The sequence below is a fragment of the Narcine bancroftii genome, chromosome 8 (assembly GCF_036971445.1).
Source record: "Narcine bancroftii isolate sNarBan1 chromosome 8, sNarBan1.hap1, whole genome shotgun sequence".
NCBI classification, from domain to species: domain Eukaryota; kingdom Metazoa; phylum Chordata; class Chondrichthyes; order Torpediniformes; family Narcinidae; genus Narcine; species Narcine bancroftii.
The window spans coordinates 156,791,005-156,810,771 of record NC_091476.1 but is presented as its reverse complement, the minus strand read 5'-3'; the positions used below and the strand labels follow the sequence as shown (position 1 = coordinate 156,810,771).

The following is a 19,767-nucleotide window of genomic DNA, read 5'->3' as shown; positions in this document are numbered from 1 at the left end:
TCTGACATCAGATTTCTGAATTGACAATGAACCACAGACTCTACTTCACTTTCTCTTATTTTGCACAAAATTTTTTAAAAAATGTAATTTATAGCAATATTTACACTGTAATGCTATCGCAAAATAATGAATTTTGTGACATATTCATGGCAATAAATTTAATTCTGATTCTGTCCTATTTACCTTGCCCAGAAGTTGATCTCACTGGCCCTTGAGTGTGAAAGGCAGCCAGACTATGGGCAATATAATACAAACTTTCTGGCCTCACGATGGCCTTGGTAGAAGACAAACCTGAGGATCCAGCTGAATCTTCTATCATTTAGAGACATTTATAAACTCTTGAAAATGAAGCAAATAAAATAGTATTTTATGTAAAAAATAAAAACATAATTCTAAAACATCAAGAAAAACTCCTAAATAATTAGCAACAATAAATAAATCAAAATCATTTTGCAAAATTGTTTGTAAATCCGCAGACCTGGTGAAGCCAAATGAGCCTCAGATTGGGCAGTTAATGTGACACAAGAGGCAATTGCCCAGGTTGAGTACCACTGGTGGACTCCATAGAGATTCCAGGGATGGGCAAACAAAGAATTTTGCTATCCCTGGATCTGCCAGTAAATCATGGATTCCCAGAGGGTGTTCGCAGATTAGGGATTGACTTCAGGTTCCAATGCTGAAACTAATAAATCTTGAATTAATATTAATTCTATTTAATCAACACTTTCTGTATTCACCCCTGATGAATTTTTGAAATGCATTTATTTTTGTCATATTTAATGTGGTGATATGTATATACTGCTGTGTATGAGTGGCTGGCCTGCCCACTGATGACTCGCTCCCCAGTAGCTCCTCCCCTTGTGACCTGGCCATAAAGGTCGACTTCCCTCCCCCATTCGTTCATTCGAGCACATGGAGTCGGGCCAGCTACAATCTAAAGTACATTAAGGCCTATTGTCTCCCTCTCAGTCTTTGGAGTCATTGATAGAGTGTATCATTTACACCATAAGGTATACACAATGCTTCCATTCCATGGTACTTTCGTCATGGATGGAGGAAATACCAAAAATGGAGCAAAAACATGTCCATGATGGTTTAAGTTTAAGACTTAAAATCAAATGTCATAACTGTCATCCATTATGCAACAGATCAAATTAATATTTCACTGAAATATATTTGCTGTAGGCTTTACCTTTAAGATTAAAATAATGCAATCTGCTTCTTGTTCCTTCTTACCTATATATTGCCCTTTGCCTTCCCTGAAGGGGGGTCCCAGTGGGCCTTTCGTCATTGGGTGCAGATATTTTGATGAATAGCCTCCACTAGAAACATGGTCAATGATGGTCATCAACAAAAGAATGAAAATATCCATTTGGAGTATTGTCCTTTCCTGTGTGATCTATGTGAGAGATAAAAGAGGAACCATTAAGAAAAAGTTAGATCAAAAGCAATTTTTTTCCACTTATACCATCAGTCTAGGGTTGGAAATAATCCAATTTTACTTTGGAGCTAAGCCAAAAAATATTGTATCCAGGTAAAGTCAGCTTTCTTCAAAGTATTCTCACTGCTACAGCGAGATTAAACTCCGGATCAATAAACTCAATCAGGGACTCATTTCAGGACTCTTACTTTGGACATTTATTATTAGTGAATCTCTATTTTTTTTCTGTATTTGCACAGTCAGTTTGTTTATATTTTTTTACTTGCTGACATTTCTCTCTTTTGTAGACGTATCTTTTGCTTGAGTACAGTTTACAGTTACTGATAAGTAGAAATTCTGCCTGGCCTGCAGGAATAAGAATCTCAGGGTTGTACGTGATATCATGTATACACTCTGACAATAAATCTGAACTTTGATTACCTATTTTTGCACCTTAAATGGGCGCGGCGTTGATTTTGTTTTAAAGAAGACGTAGGAATGCCCACCCTCTCTTTCTGCCAGTAATAGACACATTGGCTGGGACATTAAAGTAGAGGCAGAATGAGAGAAATATTTGTGAGTGAGGGGATAGCCTTGAAATGCAACTGCCCAATTATCAGAGTGCACTTTTGATTGGCATTTCATGGGCACAATTTCATCAATTCAGCACAGATTCTCCAACCGAAGGTGAGTTACTGTACACCAAGGCCAACAGCAATAAAGTGCACAAATGCAATCGATCAAAATCTCAGTTAAGCACTTTTTTTTTGCCACTTGCAAGCATATATTTAACTTGTCTTAATCCCAAATTTCTCTCTTTCCAGCACCTGGCTTGTCCCTGAAATATGCTTTGTTGGAACAATGGAAATCTCAACATAAATATCCTGCATTCAATACATTTTCCATTTGGTCTAATTTTGCTGTTACTGCCCATAATATTTGGGGCAAGCTGCCCAGCTTTAGATGCTCCAAAGTCCAGGTGGAATGGCGTGATCAATTCTGACGTTGGTGTTTTAATTTAATTGTCCCAGAGAGATCGTGAATAATCTTGCCATTTAACTGTTGACTGAATGGCTCCAACCTCCCTTCCTGAACATCTGTTCCAATGATATGAAGAAAGGATCATGGAATAACCTGAATTTGTTTTTTACAATTTTTATTGAGATTTTGATTTTTGTGTCATCAGACATAGCAATTAATCCTGATCCTGGAATATGAGTAGCTGAAGTGTGATAATTAACAAATGTCACCAAGGTTAATAAAGTATGACTTCTGCTCTGACGAGTTTCATCATATTTTGTTTAATCTTGGGTTTTACAGTAATGTAGTAGGCAAGGGCCCTGAAAAAGAATGTCATCATTTCCCACCATCCCTTCACCATAGCATTTAACTGCAGATGCACCCAGAATGCCCAGCCAAACTATTTGAAGAGAGATGGTATTGCATGCAATGAAAATGCTAAACAGACGTAGGTTCATTTTTACGGCATTCTTCAAAATACTTGCATAGCCCTTTGCTGGGTGTACATCATTCATCCTTTCTTCAGAAAGTGTGGGTAAAGTTGTCTGCACTGGAACAGCATGTGTCTAAGACCATGGTAACAAAATCAGTCTGGAGCAAAACTGATACTGCATGGACATGATGCATTAACAAGTCTAAATACAAGTACTGAAGATGGTGGAATATGTCAGAAATCTGGTACTCTGTAAGCTAGGCAGCAGATGAAAAGCTGAGTTTACATTTCAGGGTGATGACTGAACATTAATATTTCCAGCATGTTCTTTTTCTGCATCTTGTAATGTCAATTCCTTTTATTGTCATGCAATAATACACAAAAATGTAATATGCATGATACTCTTCAACTTTTGTCTGCTATGAGGTAAACAAAGAGTTGCCGTGAGCATTGCATGTGCCCCGAACAATAAGGGAAAGAGAAGCAAAAGAGAGTCCTTTCAGAGACACTTTTAGCCACAATTAAAATCTAAGGAAGTATCAATATGTATTAATTGGTTTTGGAATAAAATCTCCTAATATATCTTTGTTAAAATATATCGAGTTTTTTTCTGTAATTTTTGTTGTAAATTAAATCTCCAGTACCAGAGAGAAGCAGTGTTGAGCTGGCTTCAAGATTATGAAAGCATTGCTAGTTAATAAAAGTGTCAACCACTGGGAGGCTTTGGACTGTTTGTGTTAATTTGTGCAATATTTGGCCAATATATTTTTGCAGTCTCTTGTGCCTCTATTTTTTTCTAACTTCTATCACATAAGAAGCACGTGAAGCCAAAGCCTACAAGTTGTAAATTTATCCATTAAACATGTCTCTCAACATGATCAGCCATAATGACTGAGAATTTACTTTGTGAAAAGTGCAAGATTATTTTCTCCTATCTACTGACAATATTTATGTTATGGCTAGGGTTTGCACACCACAGCCTAATTACCCGATGATGATAATGTCTTTACGTTCTGAACTCAGCCGAATTCGATGAAATACGCAGCTGTCAAACTCAAGCTGTGACAACCAAGTCCATTCCAGAATTTGAAGATTGTCAGATACTTTCTGTTTCTGAGGAAATTACACTCTAAAATTACACTCAGGGACATTATGTTATGATGTCTGGAGGCCGCAATGTAATTTCAGCATTTAGACTCCTGGAAAATATTGTGCGAGAACAGTGGAAGTTAATCCAGAATTCACAATTCCTCCCCCATTGTTTGAATTCGGAGACTTTCTGATAGATCCTGCCTTTTCTGATTTTCCCTTGAAGAAGGGCTTAAGCCTGAAACGTCAGCAATATATCTCTGTCTCCTATAGGTGCTAAATAAACCAGCTGAGTTCCTACAGCATTTTGATGTTTTTATCACAATAAACACAGTAAAGTTTATAGAGTTATAAAAACATACTGTGTGGAAACAGACCATCAACCACTCATTTACATTCATCCAATTTTTATTCTCTCCATTTTCTCACAATTCCACATTCTAGCACTCACCTGGAACCATTCAATACTACAACACAGAAACAGGCCCTTCTTCCCATCTAATCTGTGCCAAACTATTAGTCCCTTTTAGCACCTGGACCATTGCTCTCTGTAACCCTTCTATCCATGTACCTTTAAAAAATGTTCTTAAATATTAAAATGGAACCTGCATTCAGCTGGCAGCTCGTTCCACACTCTCACCACTCGCTGTGTGAATAAGTTCCCCCAATGTTCTTTTTAAACATGTCACCTTTCACCATTAACCCATGTCCTCTAATTCTTATCTCACCTAACCTCAGTGAAAAAATCCGGTTTGTATTTACTCTAGCTATATACCTCACACTTTTGCATACCTCTATCAAATCTCCTCATATTCTTCTAGGTTCAAGGGAATAAAGTCCTAACCTGTTTAACTTTCCCCGATAACTCAGTTGCTCAAGTGCCAGCAACATCCTAGTAAATCTTCTCTACACTCTCTCAATCTTACTAATATCTTTCCTGAAGTGAGGTCATCAAAACTGCACATAATCCAAATTTGGCCTTTTAAACTTCACCAGAACAACCCAACTCCTGTACTCAATACTTTAAAGAGCAGCCTGCCAAAAGCTTTCTTTATGACCTTATCTACCTGTGACACTACTTCCAGGAATTATGTATCTGTATTCCCAGATCTCTCTGTTCTGCTGCACTCCTTAGTGCAATTACTGTGTATGTCTTACTTTGGTTAGTCCTCCCAAAGTGCAATACCCCACTTCAATTCCATCTGTCCTTTTGCCATCCATTTGTACAGCAGGTTTAGATCCCACAGCAAGCTTTGAAAGCCATCTTCACTGTCCACTACTGAAAACTTGCAGATCCACTTTATTACACTGTCATCCAGATCATTGATCTAGATAAGACCATAAGAAATAGAAGCAGAAGTAGGCTATTCAGCTCATTGAGTTTTCCCTGCTATTTAATCATGAGCTGATCCATTTTCACACTGAGCCCCATTGCCCGGCCTTCTCCCCATAACTTTTGATGCCCTGGCTAATCAAGAACCTTTCAATCTCTGCCTTAAATTCACCCAATGACTTGGCCTCCACAACTGCTTGTGGCAACAAATTTCACAGATTTACTACCCTCCGGCTAAAGAAATTCCTCTGAATCTCGGTTCTAAGTGGACACTATTCAATCCTGAAGTTATGCCCTCTTGTCCTAGACTCTCCCATCATGAGAAACAACGTTTCTACATCTACTCTGTCTATGCCTTTCAATATTCAAAATGTTTCAATGAGTTTCCTCCCATTTTGCTAAATTTGAATGAGAACAAGGCCAAGAGCTGTCAAATGTCTCTCTTATGATAACCCTTTCATTTTCTGAATTATCCTCGTGAACCCTCTCCAACGTCAGTACATCTTTTCTTAAATGGGAAGCCCAAAACTGCTCTCAGTACTTCAAGTCAACCTTCTATTTGAATGTAAATTTTCAAACATTGTGGGGACCCTTTCTGAGTTGCTTTTATAACCTTTGATTTCTCCTCAAGGAAGAAATGTTGACTAATGAGGTAATTTATCACTGATAAGAATTCAGTCTTTCTTTTCTTTTTTTTGGCCAAACAGCTTCTTTCTTGGTAGATTTTCCTTTTTTTTTAAATAATAAAATAATATATCAATGCAATATAATCTGTTTGATTAAAATGTGGGGTACCTTGGATGAAATTATATGATTAAAATGTAATGTATTCTTTTGAACTTTAACATATATCCATATGTACTCTGTATTTTTGAATGTGAAATTTCAATGTTAATAAAAATATTGAAAAAGACAATACTTCAAGTGAGGTCTCATCAATGCCTTATAAAGCCTCAGCATCACATCCCTGGTCTTATATTCTATTCTTCTTGAAATGAATGGTAGCATTGCATTGGCCTTCTTCACCACCGTCTCAACGTGCAAGTTGACCTTCATGCTAGCCTGCACAAGGACTCTCAGGGCCCTTTGCAACCGAGTATTTTCAATTTTCTGCCCATTTAGAAAATAGTCTTCCCATTTATTTTTTGTTCCAAAGTGCATGACAGTAAAATTTGCGACATTGTATTTCATTTGCGACCTCTCTGCTCATTCTCCTAATCTAAGTCCTTTCACAGCCTCACTGTTCCCTCAACACTGCCTGGTCCTCCACCTACCATCGCCTCATCTTCAAAATTGGCCACAAAGCCATCAATTCCACAACCTAAATCATTAAAATACAACATAAAAAGAGGTGGCCTCAACACCAACCACCGTGGAACACCACTAGCAACGAGCAGCCAGCCAGAATATGATCCCTGTATTCCGACTCTGCTTCCTGCCAATCCTCTACCCACACCAGCATGTTTCTGACTACACCATAGGCTCTTACCTTGTTAAGTAGCCTCTCGTGCAGCATCTTGTCAAAGGCCTTCTGAAAATCCAAATACACAACATCCACTGCATCTTCTTTATCTAGCCTGCTTGTCACTTCTTCACGACCATGAAACCACATGATTGCCAAATAATGTTTGTAACTCCAGACCCACAGCTCATAGTCCTATTCTGGAATTGCCCAGCAAGCCTCTCAGTTCACAAGCATTTAGCAAAGGGCAAAAAAAAAAATTGGCCTTGTCAGTGCCTTGTTCATCCACTGAATGAACAAATTAAAATAATTAAACCACTCCGCTGTTAGCTCCTATAAACCTTTACAAGAGATCTTGTAATTTGAGGTAAAATTTAACACAAATAAATTAGCACCTGCAGATGTTGGTTGAACAGGGAATGATTAAAACCCAGACTTATAACTGATAAATTGTCATTGGAGGTTTTAAAGATTTTAACTTTAAATCTTCCTATCTCTTATTAAAACAAATGATTTTTCACTTCACACGCTACCGGATTTCTAGACCCTTAGGTCTTGCTATTAAAGAGATAGATTGATGGGCGCATCTTTCAGTGAAAAACCTTGTTACCCACGTGACGCCATTATCAGCTCGTAGTTCTAGAAATTTGCAGCCAATTTTCAGTTTTAGATTTATTGTCAGACTACATGCAACCCTGAGATTCTTTATCCTGTGGCCAATGAAGAATTACCACTTATTGGCAGTGCAAAAAATCTATACACAATGTACACATGTAAACAGATAAAGAAATGTAAATGAACTGACTGTGAAATACAGAGAGGGAAAAATCAATAAAGTACAAAATTAAGAGTTCTTAAATGACTCCCTGATTGAGTTTGTTGTTGAGGAGTCTGATGGTGGTGGGGTAGTAGGTGGTTCGAGTCTTATGGCACCTCTACCTGTTTCCTGGTGGTAGCAGCGAGAACAGAGCATGTGCTGGGTGGTGTGGATCCTTTTTTTTAAAAATTTTTTTATTTTTCACACCATAAATCACATTAGCCATGATATACACTATTTCTTTTTCACACATATACAGTGACTTTTTCTCCCCCCCCCCCTCCCTCCTCCCAAGCCACCTCCCCACCCCCCCCCCCTCTCATCCATTTTAGGTATACAATCTAGGTTGCATTAAGCCAGTCAGACAATGTTGTCATTCAACAAAAATACACCAGAAATTCTACTGAGTCCATTCTTTTCTTTCCTTCTCCTTCCATCAACTTAGGTAATGTTTGTCCCCGGTAGGTTTTCGCTATTGTATTTAATGTAAGGCTCCCATACTTGTTCGAATATTTCAATATTATTTCTTAACCTATATGTTATTTTTTCTAATGGAATACATTTATTCATTTAAATTTAGTAATTTCTTCCTTTTAATTTGGTTATGTATTCCATTAATATTTAAAGTCATATAGTTCAGCGTAGCCCTTTTATATTTTGTTTATCTTCTCTTTCCGTTTTTCCATCATTACCTTTCCTCCTTTTCCATTTCTGTTTTCTTATTTTCAACTCTTTATAAGACAACATTCCTACAACATCCAACATTTTCCTTATTCTCCTATTTCTATCTTATTTATCCCCAATCTCCCCTTCCCCTCCTGAGTTGTCCATTATCCCTTGTCGGACAACCACATCTCCTCTCTCCATTTGGATTTGCGAATCCACTCGCAAGCGTCAACTGATTTTGCAGTGACCGCTATTTCCCCCCACCCCGCCCCCCCCAGAAAAGATTTCACTTTTCATATGTCACAAAGGTCACTCTTTTAATTCCCTCCTTATTCTCTCTATTCCATTACCTTCCCTTATTAATTCTTGTCTATACTATCTATATTTTCCTCTAAGTACAGATACATTCACGTATGCACATTGTCTCTATTCACTCTTATACCTCTTTACCCGCATACATATCAATCGTGATCATTTTTACTCTCATTACCCGTCTTCATCCCTCAGTCTATTTTTGTCTTTACCCACATACATATCAATCGTGATCATTTTTACTCTCATTACCCGTCTTCCTCCCTCAGTCTATTTTTGTAATTGTTCTGCAAATTTTCGTGCTTCTTCTGGATCCGAGAATAGTCTGTTTTGTTGTCCTGGAATAAATATTTTCAATACCGCTGGATGCTTTAGTATAAATTTATACCCTTTCTTCCATAAAATCGCCTTTGCTGTATTGAACTCTTTTCTCTTCTTTAGGAGTTCAAAACTTATATCTGGACAAATGAAGATTTTTTGCCCTTTATACTCCAGTGGTTTGTTGCCCTCTCTTACTTTTTCCATTGTCTTCTCCAGTACCTTTTCTCTTGTAGTATATCTTAGGAATTTTACTACAATAGATCTTGGTTTTTGTGGTGGTTGTGGTTTAGAGGCCAATACTCTATGTGCCCTTTCTATTTCCATTTCTTGCTGTAGTTCTGGACATCCTAGGGTCTTAGGGATCCACTCTTTTATAAACTCCCTCATATTCTTGCCTTCTTCATCTTCCTTAAGGCCCACTATCTTTATGTTATTTCTTCTGTTATAATTTTCCATTGTATCTATTTTTTGAGCTAGTAGTTCTTGTGTCTCTTTAGTTTTTTTATTAGATTCCTCCAATTTCTTTTTTAAGTCTTCTACCTCCATTTCTGCTGCTACTGCCCGCTCTTCCATCTTGTCCATTTTCTTTCCCATTTCTATTAAGGTCATCTCTATTTTATTCATTTTCTCTTCTGTGTTGTTTATTCTTTTTCTTAAATCATTAAATTCCTGTGTTTGCCATTCTTTAAATGACTCCATGTATCCTTTAATAAGAGAAAGTACCTTCTTTATCTTGCCTTTCTTTTCTTCTTCTATTTCACTGTACTCTTCCTCTTCCTCTTCTTCTTCCTCTGGGTTGGCCATCTGTTGTTTCTTTGTTGCCCTTTCCTTCTCTTCTTTCTTGTTTCCATTGTCTTCTGTGGTCTCTTCTTGCTGCAGGTGTTCTGCAGCTGTCGTTGCCGGCTGTGGAGATCGACTCCCCAGCTGGTCCCCCCTCCCGTCGGTGTGTTTTTTTTCCATGCGTGGTTGCGCACTTTTACTCGGCTCAGCGAGCCATTTTTGTAGTCCATTATTTACCGACCTGAGGGAGCGGGTTTCTCTCTCCGCAGCGGGCCTCTTCGGACAGGTAAGGCCTTCACCTTTTTCCTCCTTTGTCTTCTCTTCCTCTCTTCTTACCGTTGCTTTCGATTTTTCTTTTTTTGTCGCCATCTTCTTTCCACCTTTATACTCACTTTTCTGAAACTTTTATTTCTGTGCCTTTGTGTTTTCCTTTGTTTTTCCCGACTTTTCTGGAGAGGGCTGGAGTTCACCGTCCGGCTACTACTCCATCACGTGACTCCCCGTGGTGTGGATCCTTGATGACAAATTGAAGGTTCAGGGAGAAGGGCACTGTGAAATGGCCAAGCCCCACAACTTCAAGTCGTGCATATTGTAGAGCCCGTCGAAAGAACCAAAGACTTGTTGATCCAAACCAAGGATTTTATTAACTAAAAGACTGGAGCATATAACATGTAGGTTGACCAGTCCAGAAAGACCTGGTCTGGCTAGGAGCAATCCTTTAAGACCTGCCAGTAGGTGTGGCTATGCTCTCAGCCAATCACAGTCATCCTACACTACAATCTGTACATATACACATTGGTGATAAAATCTGTACTATCACACATATCCAGTAGTTAAACACAAAGGTTTGTAGATGCCAGGATCAATACACACAGGAAGGGCCCAAGCCTGAAACGTTGGCTCCCCTTTACCTCCAGTGGGTGCTGCTGAGTTTCTCCAGATCATTTGTGTACGACAGATCCAGTAGGTGCTCGACCCCACAAAATGAGCATTTATATTTGTAGCTGGTGAATCCTCGTTGGCAAATTGAATGGATTGTACTTTACATAATTGGAACAGATGTAAAATTACAGACTTCAAGCTGATGTTAAGAAAAAAATATTCACACCATCATTAAAACTATACATGTCACAGACTGACATTTGGTTTTGTGGTCAGAGTTATGTTGGGCTTTTGGAGACATGGGCCAGCTTTTATAGAGCCAACAGTTTTGGAAGGGAGCAATCGACCGGCAGAGAATTTTCTGCTGCTAGTTTATTAAAAAATATTACTCAAATTCCAATCATTTCTTTTTTTATATGGAATTAATAATTGCCATCTGCCTTGATACAAAATGCTGTGTTATATTTAATATATTGTATCTGAAATTCAGTGGGGCCTATCTTCAGTAAGTAACATAGTGCCCTTATTCCACAAAGCACACCAATGAACTTAATTTAGACATACAGCACAGTAACAGCTCCTTTTGGTCCATGGGCCCTTGCTGCCCAATTACATCCAAATGACCTACAATACCTGGTACGTTTTGAACAGTGGAAGGAAACCGGAGCACCCAGAGGAAACCCACACAGTTACAGGGAGAATGTACAAACTCCTTACAGACAGTGCCAGTGAACTGGGTTCGAAACCAGCACCGGTCACTGGTGCTGCAACAATGTTGAGCTAACCTCTACACTAATTGCGCTGGTAGTATCAGTGCATTTTATCTCTCTTTGCAGTGTAAGAATCTGAAGCATTTAATTTATTTCATGATCACCTGTTCCAGTCAAACACTAATTGATTTCAATTCAGAGTACCCATTTGACAACTACTACTCCTGGAAAAGACATATGCTCCGATGATCCTTCTATCCATGTGGCCCAGAATCTCATATTTCCTGGTAGGGTCACACACTGTGGTCCCTGAGGACCCGATGACAAATCTTTAGACTCTGAAGTCAGATGAGGACTGTGGCCTTCTGCTGTCTCGCACTTACTGGTCCACTGGGTCCAAAGCTCCTTCCTGCCAAGATCAGCAAGTTTGTTGCTTACACACCAGCTTCCCCATATAATTAGGTATTCTGCCAAGGCTGCCAACTTACACGTGTGGCAGTAAAGACAGGCACTGTGAACATGCAGCTTATGGAGGAGATGAGTGTGGGGTGGGGGATTGGTACATGGATATAGTAATTTTTCAATGGATATTTCTAACAAGAATGCTCATGTGCTGAAGCCTCAAATTGTCCTTGAGAAGATAATTAGAAGCAGCTTCTTAAATTATTGCAGCCTTTGCAATGAAAGGGTTTGGTGGCAAAAAGTTCCAGTACTTCCGACCCTTCAACTGACAGAATACATTTTTGTTCTACCATCTGTTGTGTCCTCATTGTACCATTGGAGTTCTTAATAAACACTAAGAAGGCTTGTAAGTTTAAAAGCACAATTCTTTACTCAAATTAGGTTACCGGTCATGTATTGATACAATGTCGCACTAAGCATACTCACCACTCAAGCGTGATGTGGCTCTTACTGTCTTGCAGTGTTCATGCTCCAGCATAAAATAGTCCCAAGTTTCCTCAGTATATAACACCATCCAACTATGATTATTTATTATTTACTTTCTTCTTAAATTTATGATATTTTTTTTTCCTTTGTGGCATCTTAATTATACCTAGTGTTTTATGTAATAGGGAAGCTAACTTTAATTGTTTCTGTACATTAGAAGAATGTACAAGACAATACATCGTCATTCATTCATTGACACATACACTCAGCAATGATGAAGGACTGACATGCAACTTCACCTGCTGCCTTTGTCCTGTGTGACAGATGTCTTGGTGCTTTGGTCAATGCTACATTATGTGCTCAGTTTCATCTTGATCAAAGAAGCAGAGGTGCATTGGGGTGGCTGTGATTACAAGTGAGCAGTGCCTCCCTAACAGGACCAGACTGGCCTGGTAGAAATCACTCTTGTATAGCTGATGATCACCTTCACCCCATCTTTCTTCCAGGATATGAAGTTCAGTCTCACTCATCTCCCTTTTGAAATAATTGTACTGACCATTCTCCTTTTGAGGCCGAGCTCGCTCACGCTTTTCTGCGATTTTGGAAGTGCAAGGAACACAGCTCATTTTAAATCATTTCTTCAAGAGGATGGAACAGAAGTAGATTGAAAAATTATGAAATATTAATCTGAAGAAGCATCTTTGGATGTACAAAATCTCTCCATTTATAAAAAATAGTTTTGGACTTAACTGAATAAAATTTTGCGGAGGAATGGCAGGAAAGAATCAAAATTTTAGAAAATACATAAAATACTCACTAGAGCATTTGATTTCAACAGGATTAAGGTTACTTAATCTTTCATAACCCTTTCAGCACAAAGCTAAAAGTAAATATGCCTCAATGTGGAGTGAAAGGAAGAGATTATATTCACTCGTTATTCTCAATGATGTGAGAACAATTCAAAACCAGCTGCAATGATGTAATAGTCTGTAACTTCATTCCAAACCATTTATTAAGGAGGGATTTTGGTCAACAAGGCTGAAAGAGAATTTTTCTTTGTCACTTGTCCTCAGGAAGTAAACGGCTGAATCCACCCATCCTTGGGGAAAATTGCTAATGTATTGGAAGTGACAACTTTAGACTGGGGTTTAGAAATTATAACAGATTCTCCAGTGAGATTTTTCAACAGCAGACTGTCAAAAGAAATCCAGCAGTTTTATCAATCTCTTTGTTATAAGGACAAAATGTATATCAATAGTTTAAAAATCCAATACACAAAAGTGCTGGAGAAACTCAGCAGGTCAGGCGACATCTATGGGAAGTAAAGGGTATCCAAAGTTTGGGGCCTGACCCTTCATCAAGGAATGACCAAAAGGCTGGCTAAAAGAAAAATGTGGAGGACGCAGGGGGTGGAAGGGAGGAGTACAAGCTAATAGGTGGGAGGGTAGCAGATAAAAAAACAGATGGGGGAGGTGAGCTCTCTGATAGGAGAGGGAAGGGAGAGGGTTGCAGAGCTGAAGGAAAGGAGACAAAGGGGTAGGGAAAGAGAGAGACTCAGGGGAGAGATATAACAGAAACTAATTTGAAGTTTCTACCGTCTGGTTGCAGAGGGCCCAGACAGAACATAAGGTGTTGCTTTATGAGTTTGAGAGCAGCAGAGATTATAGGGATTACTTTTAAAATGCTGTCACTCATTCTCAGCAGAACAAATCAAAATCTGAGCCTTTAAGAGTGAGATCCACACAGAATTTATTCTCGTGTATAGATGTACAAAGGATTAGGATTTTGTTTATTACATTTCTTTGTTTCTTTTGTTAGGAATCATACAAGTTTGTCTGTGGTTGGAAATAGATGCTTAAAGTAGCTTTTTTCCCCAGGATACTTCAGTGTATAATACAATATTTGATCCAAATGTGCAGTTTGGGCTCTGGTGAGAGTGCCACAGATGAGACTGAGAAACAGAGAGAGAGAAAAGAAAATAGGTGATGTGCCAGGACCATTCCGTTTGATCACATTTGATCATCCACTTCTTTACCTCTCCCCTTTGATCCCCTTGGCATTAATGAACATTTCCAACTCCTTCTTAAATATGTTTAATGGCACAATCTTCACTGCCTTCCGGTGGAGAATTTGGCAGGTTCACCACCCAATATGGTCCTTCGAGCCTCTTCCACCATTCAACAGGAAGATGGCTGATCATCTACTCGGCACCATTTTCCTGCACTATCTCCATATTGCTGATTACTTCAATATCCAGTAATATTTGCTGTTTCAAACGAACCCAATGACTGAATCACCACAACCATCTGGGGGTAGAGAATTCTAATGGTTCAGGAACATTTGGGTGGCAAAAATAAATCCCTCAATCTCATTCTAAATGGTATATTCCGTATTCTGAAACTGTGATCCATGGCTCTAGTTGTTCATGCTTCAAGAGCATCCTCTTTGTATCTCTTCAAAGTCTGTCAAATTTTTATTTTAGCTTTCTATGAGATCCTATCTCATTCTTTTAATCTCCATTGAATACAAATCTCATCAACCCAAACTTTCCTCAGGAATGCTCTTCTTCAGATAAAATGGCCAAATCGGAGCAGAAAACAACCTGGCGGTGAATTACTAGGACCCTGTATACCAAGGGAGGACAAACTACAGCCCCCAGGCCAACAGCGGCCCGTTGCCCATTTTTAAGTGGCTAGTTAGAAGAAGGAAAAAAAATGGCTGGGCTGCTGTAACAGCCGTGCTGCCTCTGGTCTGGATCCCTGGAGAGTGGGGAGCGAAGTCTCAGCACTCCCCCGCGGCGTCCAACCACCCAGTCCAACAGCCAGCAGCTCTGTACAGGTTTTAAGTGACCTATTAAAGGAGCCATCTGTGGTTGAAAACTGCCATTTGGCCTGTGACTTCTAATATTTTTCTGTATGTGGCCCACAACCAAATAAGTTTGGCCACCTCTGCTGTACACCCATAGCAAGATGCCTGTGCTCCTGTATATATGCCTGTTGACTTCTTTTTGAAGTTACCTTCTGGAATGAGATAACAGAAGTAGCCCAGACATGAGGAAAGACAGCAGCGATCTGGATGATTAGTCACATTCTAAATGAAAAATGAGTAGATATTCAATGACTTTGAAGAACTATTCTGTTGCACACACATCTGACCTCCTGTAAAAGAAATATCCTGTGGCAGACACATCCATCCACCAGCATCTTCCCTAGTTCTGCGCTTCCAAGCATAGGGCTGACATGCAAGCTACACAAAGCCATCCATGTACTTCAAGAGAGGGTCAGAATCGAAAGGGTTGACAAGGATTGTCCATCTATTTGGGAAAAAGCGGCCTGGGCTGTAGAAGTTCTCCTCCTCTCTCTCACTGCTTCTCTTCTGCAATCCCTGGTTCTCTCAAGTTTACCCAGACATGCTTCCGCAGCCACGTGTCTTTCCTTGCCCTCCTCTTCCCCTCTTCCCACCATTTCATTCAGGGGCCGGCTGGTTTTTTTCTCTAATAGCTCGAGGAAAGGCTCAGGGTCAAAATGTTGGCTGCCCTTTACTTCCTATAGATTCTGCATGATCTGCTGAGTGTCTCTAGCACTTTTGCACATTGCACAACATTCTCAGCATCTGCAGACTTTCCTACTTAACAGGAGAAAAAGGATCGCTTCTCTGTATGTCTACTGCCCAATTACAATTGCCTAAAAGCTCACTTCTGGCCAAAAGCACTGAATGCACCACATAGCAGCCACTATATTTTCTATCCTACTTCCCAATTTTGATCTGAATTTTTGAAGTGGAGTGGAACATGTAGGGGTTGTTATTTAGCATGCTCGGTGCTGTCAACCAGGAATGCATTTCGAGGTAAATTATGTGTAGTTGGCATAGGCTGAAAATAATTAAAGGGTTATGTAACCAATCCATATTTTGTTTCAGGTTCATTCTCAAATCAATAGACTTTTGATTAGCAAAGTTTTGAAAGGACGTAAATAAATGAGGTAAGTGCAGTTAAGTTGAAAAAAATACCACTTTCTAAGGAGACTAAATGATCGAGTCCTCCTCCAATTTCAAAACTGAAGGAGCAGGTTTGATGAGCTCAATGTGTTTTAAAAAAAAATTATTAACCTTTCAAAAACAAATGCGGGTTGTAGGTGAATCGGTGTATTTGGGCGGCACAGGTTCATGGGTTGGGAGGGCCTGTTACTCTGCTTTATGTATGTCTGTCTAAATTCCATGTTAATTTAATATGGATTAAACATATTCAAAATCTACTTGAAACTAAGCTGTTCAGAGAAATGATATCACCTGCAAAAATGAGTCCCTTTTCCTTCTCATATATCTGCTGATATTATAATACCATTTCTTACTGTAGAAAATTTGCCCTGCACCCCTTCCCATCCTATCATCACCTCTGCTTGCTCTTGCTCTTTTGGCTGAATACATACATGCTGTTGCATTTTGCACAGGAGTATAGAATTAATTATAAAGTCAAGTTCTCATGAAAAATTGCTGGGGTATCCAAGTGTTCTAAATTCAAACCAGTCTCTGTGAAACTCAAGAACTAGAACGAATCAATTGACCACTAAACATCATCAACCTTCTGCTCTAATTAAGGTTAATTACTACAGCAGAGCATACACAATATAATCATCTAAATGAAGAAATATTCATCCGCAGGACTAATTAGGAGTATAGTACTGATATCAAATTTAATAGCAGCTTTGCTTTAGTTGAGAACTTCATCTTAGCAGTAAATACTTCCCACTGGAAGTTTCCTGTAAAAATTTCTGAGAACAGAGACACAACATATTTCACAAGGTAGTCAATTCAGAGCGCTGCAGACTTTTGAACAGTGTTTATTTTAGTGATTATGCCCCACCCAGAAGTTTACTAATTAGCACAGTCATTCAGGGACCAATATTCAAACACCCAGCTAATGTTGAACACCCAGCAAATAAACATTCTGCTTCCTCAATTTGCCCAGTGCAATCAGATTTCTTTCATTGAATCGGGGGAGGAACGAAGAAAGAATTAAAAAATAAACAATATTTCAAAGTTACAATTTCAGAACTAACCAGTTGATTTGCCCATTTTGTTGAGTACAATTAATATCTTGTACACCGCAATGGAGGATAGATGTGGTGATATCTTTGCTCAATAACCTGATAACGCCTCAAACCGTGCATCTTGGCGCCTCACAGTTTGGCGGGCAGCAGCCTCCTTTGAAGAAGACCGCAGAGCCCACCTCACTGACAAAAGGCAAAGGAGGAAAAACCCAACACCCAACCCCAACCAACCAATTTTCCCTTGCAACCGCTGCAATCGTGTCTGCCTGTCCCGCATCGGACTGGTCAGCCACAAACGAGCCTGCAGCTGACGTGGACTTTGTTACCCCCTCCATAAATCTTCGTCCGCGAAGCCAAGCCAAAGAAAGAAGAAAAGAACCAGAGGTAACAGGAGATCACTGTGATTGCTTCTTAATGACTCCAAATGTTTAAATGTCCCAGATTTAAAATACTTTTAAGACGTACAGAAATTGGATTTAATTTTCCTCAAACTTAGGTTGTCATGAGAAGGGTTAAAAGAGCACTTCAGTGCAAACAAGCAGCACGATTTGCTTCATTCAGAGAGTTTTGTCTTTTTTGTGGAGACGACACAACAGTAATGTGTGTGTGTATACATTTAAGGCAAGTGGTGTTTGAACAGTGACTGCGAGCCCTGAGAGTGTCAGACATGCTGATCCATGTCAGTGTCGCTAGCCTTGGACTAATGCTACTTACACGTTATCAGTTGGATGCACAAACAGTTATTTTCCATTGTCGGGAAAAAAAATCACTGATTTGTGGTCTCTCGGCTCATAATAGGAATTAGTTTGAAGTGCTGGAATGGCATACATACAGCATGGAAACAGGCACTTCTGACCCACAAGCCCATGCCACCCAGTTAGACTCCATTGACCTACAACCCCTGATACATTTTTTGAGCGGTGGGAGGAAAGTGGAGCCCCTGGGGAAAAAAAATGGGAAGAATATACAAACTCCTTACAGACAGCTCAGGATTTGAATCTCAGTCCTGACCACTGGCACCGTAACAGCGTTGCGCGAACCCTTACACCAACCGTGCCGCCGTTTGTATTTACCTTGTTTTCGTACCTACCATTCCAGGGTTAATTATATTTCTATGGCCCACTTTGTCTTCAACTGTGGCAGAGGTGCTGGATGGGGAATGTGGGGGTGGTTTGTGTTGTGGGGTGGGCGGGAACAAGTTGTTATTTAGTGCTCCATCAAATCAAAATATTGTGAAGTAGAACACAGAATTCTACAGACACTGTGGTTGAAGTAAAAACCCAATGAAGGAGCATTGTTTTTTTAAATCAGAATATTCCTTTTCCTATTCGTCCACTGATACCACCTGTTTGCGTCTCTACTTTTACTTCAAATTTCCAGCAATTATTTATTTGTTATATATCTTACAATCCTACAAGACATCTCTTTGTGCCAGTCCCTGTTCATAGACTTAGTTTTCAGTAGTTCCATTGATATGTTAATATAAGTGAGCAATGTGCAAACTTCCACCTTTTTTGCCACATACAATTATCAGCAATTTTTGGTCTATTATTGTCAGTGGAATTGATAATTTAAGAGACTAATAAGATAAGATCACCTTTTATTGTCATTGCACAAGTACAACAAAATCGAGTGCACATCCTGACGATGCACACATGCATCAAACAAATAAAATATAAAAACAACACAGTAGCATAATACAATGTTCAATGTTTGGCAGTGTTCAGTTCATGTATGGCTCTGGGGTAGAAAAACTGTTTTTAATTCTGTTTGTCCAGAATTTAATGGATCCAAAATGTTTACCAGAGGGTAGGAGGTCAAACAGATGATGACCAGGGTGTTAAGGGCCTTTCAGGATCTTAATTTGAAATAACAGATTGGGAAAAAAATGAATTTATCTATAGAAGAGACCTTTATCCTTGTCGCTTCACCCCCCCCCCCTGGAAAACTTCACCTCATATGCCAGGCTGTTTATGGACTTCAGCTTGGTGTTTAATCATTCCCCAAAAGCTAGTGGAGATGCTGTCCTTGCTGGGACTCAACACCCCTCCCTGTAAATGGATTCTGGACTTCCGAGCAGAAAGATCACAGTCTGTCCGGGTTGGTAGCGGAATATTGAGGACTGTCCACTGGCGCACCTCAGGGCTACATGCCTAGCCCATTCCTGTTTATGCTACTGACCCATGACTGCATCACCAGATCCAGCTCCAACAGTGTCATCAAATTTGCAGATGACACTACAGTAAACGGCCTCATCAGCGACAATGATGAGTCACCTGACAGAGAAGAGGTGGAAAATCTCGTGAAATGATGTGAGAGCAACAATCTGAGTCTTAACGAGATGAAGGAGATGATCGTGGACTTCAGGAGGACCAGGAGTGACCACCTTGCACTACAAATCAACAACTCTGTAGTAGACAGAGTGGAGAGCAGGTGACCTATTGATGTCACTCAACATCTCACTTACCAGGAAGCCACAACAGTGATGGCACTTCCTGAGAAGTCTGATGCGGGCAAGGCTACCGGCTACCATTATGTCAACCTTGTAGAGGAGCTCTATCGAGAGTGTCCTGGCAAGCTGCATCA

At 39.6% G+C, this 19,767-nt stretch overlaps 1 protein-coding gene across 1 annotated transcript in view; it reads right to left on the bottom strand.

The window, feature by feature from the left end:
- col8a2 (collagen, type VIII, alpha 2) overlaps positions 1–19,767 on the bottom strand; it is a 185,685-nt gene that overhangs the window by 59,548 nt on the left and 106,370 nt on the right. Inside the window, exon 2 of the mRNA XM_069895574.1 lies at positions 1,237–1,399. Within this exon, the coding sequence (XP_069751675.1) occupies positions 1,237–1,399 (163 nt within the window). The remainder of the gene's footprint in view (positions 1–1,236; positions 1,400–19,767) is intronic.